The 2,516-nt window shown below is 41.8% G+C and overlaps 1 protein-coding gene across 1 annotated transcript; it reads right to left on the reverse strand.

Moving 5' to 3' along the window:
- Nucleotides 1-1,305: 1,305 nt before the first annotated feature.
- Nucleotides 1,306-2,149, reverse strand: LOC133051263 (V-type proton ATPase subunit E 1-like). The gene has a single exon (XM_061135795.1). The coding sequence runs from the start codon at nt 2,098-2,100 to the stop codon at nt 1,420-1,422; it is 681 nt and encodes a 226-aa protein (XP_060991778.1). The 5' UTR covers nt 2,101-2,149; the 3' UTR covers nt 1,306-1,419.
- Between the last annotated feature and the right edge of the window lie 367 nt (nt 2,150-2,516).

Consider the following 2,516-nt stretch of genomic DNA (forward strand, 5'->3'; position numbering starts at 1 on the left):
AAGTCCTAAAGAAATTACACTGAAATATATGAATAACAATTTTTCCCTGTGTGGAGGTTCTCAAAAGCCTATGTAATCCAAATAGACCGAGATGTATTGCTATAGAAGATAGACTGCCAACTGCAATAATACATAATCATAGCATGCTTACACGGAGAACTACCTAAAATTAGACCAAACGACAAGTATATAGCACATACTCAGTGCTATATATCATTATTAAGCTTGACCTTAAAACTGAATAGAAGTTTTATATTGGATACAGAGATGGAGAGAAAATGTAATGGTAGAAATGGTAAAGTGATCAGAGAACAAAATAAAAGAAGCTTGAAAATGCTAGGCATATCCAGAAAAATACCTTAGGTCTACTGAAATATTCTTATGCTTCTATTGATATATCATCCGTTCAGGAAAGGCACATGAAGTTATCTATTTAAAATGTAATTTGCATCAAATTATCTTAAAATATAATGGCGCTAATTAGATCCCAGGGATACAAAGTCAAGTCCCAGTTCATGCTCTCAAGGGATTTGAAGTTTAGTGGAATTTAGCGGAACAGTTAGACAGGGCTTGGTGATTGAACATCAACAAAAAAGGGATATAGCAACAGAATGAAATGAAAAAGTGTATTTTTGAGGAATTTTGTAGGAAATGAGAGTTTTTTAGGTAAAGAGTGGCAGGATGGCAGTGTGGAAATCACTCACCACATCCAAGGATTAGATCAGCAAATGAGCCCATAAGTTCTGTAAGAAGTCAGGAGAGCAGAAACTTGGAGATTTCTCACTAGGCTCTCTTCCCTGAGAGTCCCAAAGGAGCATTTCAAGCCTTAGTGGGAAAAAAAAAAAAAAATCATTGATTAGCTTTTTAATGTAATTGTTCATTTCATTATTTTAGTTTTTATATAAAAAAGTTATGAACTAGAAAAGTGAGAATAGTCAGTTCTTTTTTTTTTTTCACCTCCACGTTGTGTTTTAATAAATAGAGCAGATTCATGGAATAGACCTTAAAATCACATTTACAGACTACTTCCAGGTCCAAACACATAGGCGAGAAGCTGCTGCTGCTGCTGGAAGGGATAACGCCCACATGCACTGGAGGACTGAGTCTACCACCCCACTGCTTGTAGGCTGGATGGTGGAGCCCAGGACAGCAGGAGGTGAGGGACACGCATGCACCCACACCTGGCCCTGCAACTGCGAGCTACAGAATGGCGGGAAGTTGAGCTACTTTGAGACAAGCTAGAGGAAGGTTTCCTATTGTACTAACTGAGACTCCCATCATTACCCATCAGTCGGAGAATGTCAGCTACAGAAGAGCATCCACTGAGAAATAAGGGCAGAGGACAGCAAAGAGGAAGCTATCAGGCCCTCTCGTTTCTTCCAATGTCGGGAGCATCCACGTCATGCACCTCTTGCTGGCTTAGTCCAAAAACTTCCTGTTGGTATTTGCACCAAACAAGGCTCCCCGCACTTCAGGCATCACCTGCTGAGCTACGAGGTCCAGCCGACTTTCGAGTGTGTCAGACACCTTGATCTTGCGGTCCCCGTTATAGATCTCAACACCGCCGGCTATTTCCTCGGGCAGGTAGGCCTCCTGATCAACCTGGACATCAACGTCTCTTTTGGTTGCTACTTTGTACACAGGGATTGCTTTTTGCACTTCAGCCTTCACCAGAGGGAAATCCTGTTTCCTGCAGCGAACAATCATCCGGGGTTCCAGCAACTGGTACAAACCCTGGAGGATTAGTCCGTCCAGCAGCACTTGGTACCTGGTTGCATCTTTTACCACTTTGCTGAGTCTCTGTTTTGCTTCATTTAGTAGGTCTGTGATAAGGTCATCTCTCGCTCTGAGGACTTTGAGCCTCGCTTGATTCATCAAATTGGACATCTGAATTTTCTGCTGCTGCTCAATCTGCTTTTCTTTCTTCTCATAATATTCCATAATCTTCAGTCTTTGGGTTTGCACAAGACGACCTTTCTCAATATTGAACTCTTCTTCTGCCTTTGCATCAATTTCTTCTGCTTTCTCATTGGCTTCTTGTTCAATAAAAGCCATCACGTGCTTAATCTGCTTCTGCACGTCAGCATCACTGAGGGCCATGGCGGTAAGCGACGTGCGCCCGCGGACGATCGGCGGGAGCTCAAGCCTGACGCAGGAGACGGGAGAACGGGAGACAGAATAGTCAGTTCTTAAGTCCTATATTTTAACTGTCGCCATTCCTTCTCTCTCTCTTTTTTTTCCCCCTAAAGTTTTGGTTTTGCTGAAACATTTACATGAAGCCTGCCTCTTAGGGAAGTGTAGAACATCTGAATTACATTCTTAATTCAGACCATTTTGTATTATTAATCAAAATCATAGAAACAGAGATCTGATTGATATCAAGAGGTACCTATTTGGGGTTTGATATGATGGCAACTTGGGAAACATGGATGCAAGAAGCTCTTAAATTGTGTTCCACCTACTACAAAATGGGGAGGCTTATAAAGGCAAAAAGCTGCAAGGCTATAGTTACGAGT

The sequence above is a fragment of the Dama dama genome, chromosome 33 (assembly GCF_033118175.1).
Source record: "Dama dama isolate Ldn47 chromosome 33, ASM3311817v1, whole genome shotgun sequence".
Classification (NCBI taxonomy): domain Eukaryota; kingdom Metazoa; phylum Chordata; class Mammalia; order Artiodactyla; family Cervidae; genus Dama; species Dama dama.

Bases quoted from the DNA above. Each gene is read 5' to 3' on its own strand.
- LOC133051263 (XM_061135795.1), bottom strand. From the start codon at position 2,100: ATGGCCCTCAGTGATGCTGACGTGCAGAAGCAGATTAAGCACGTGATG.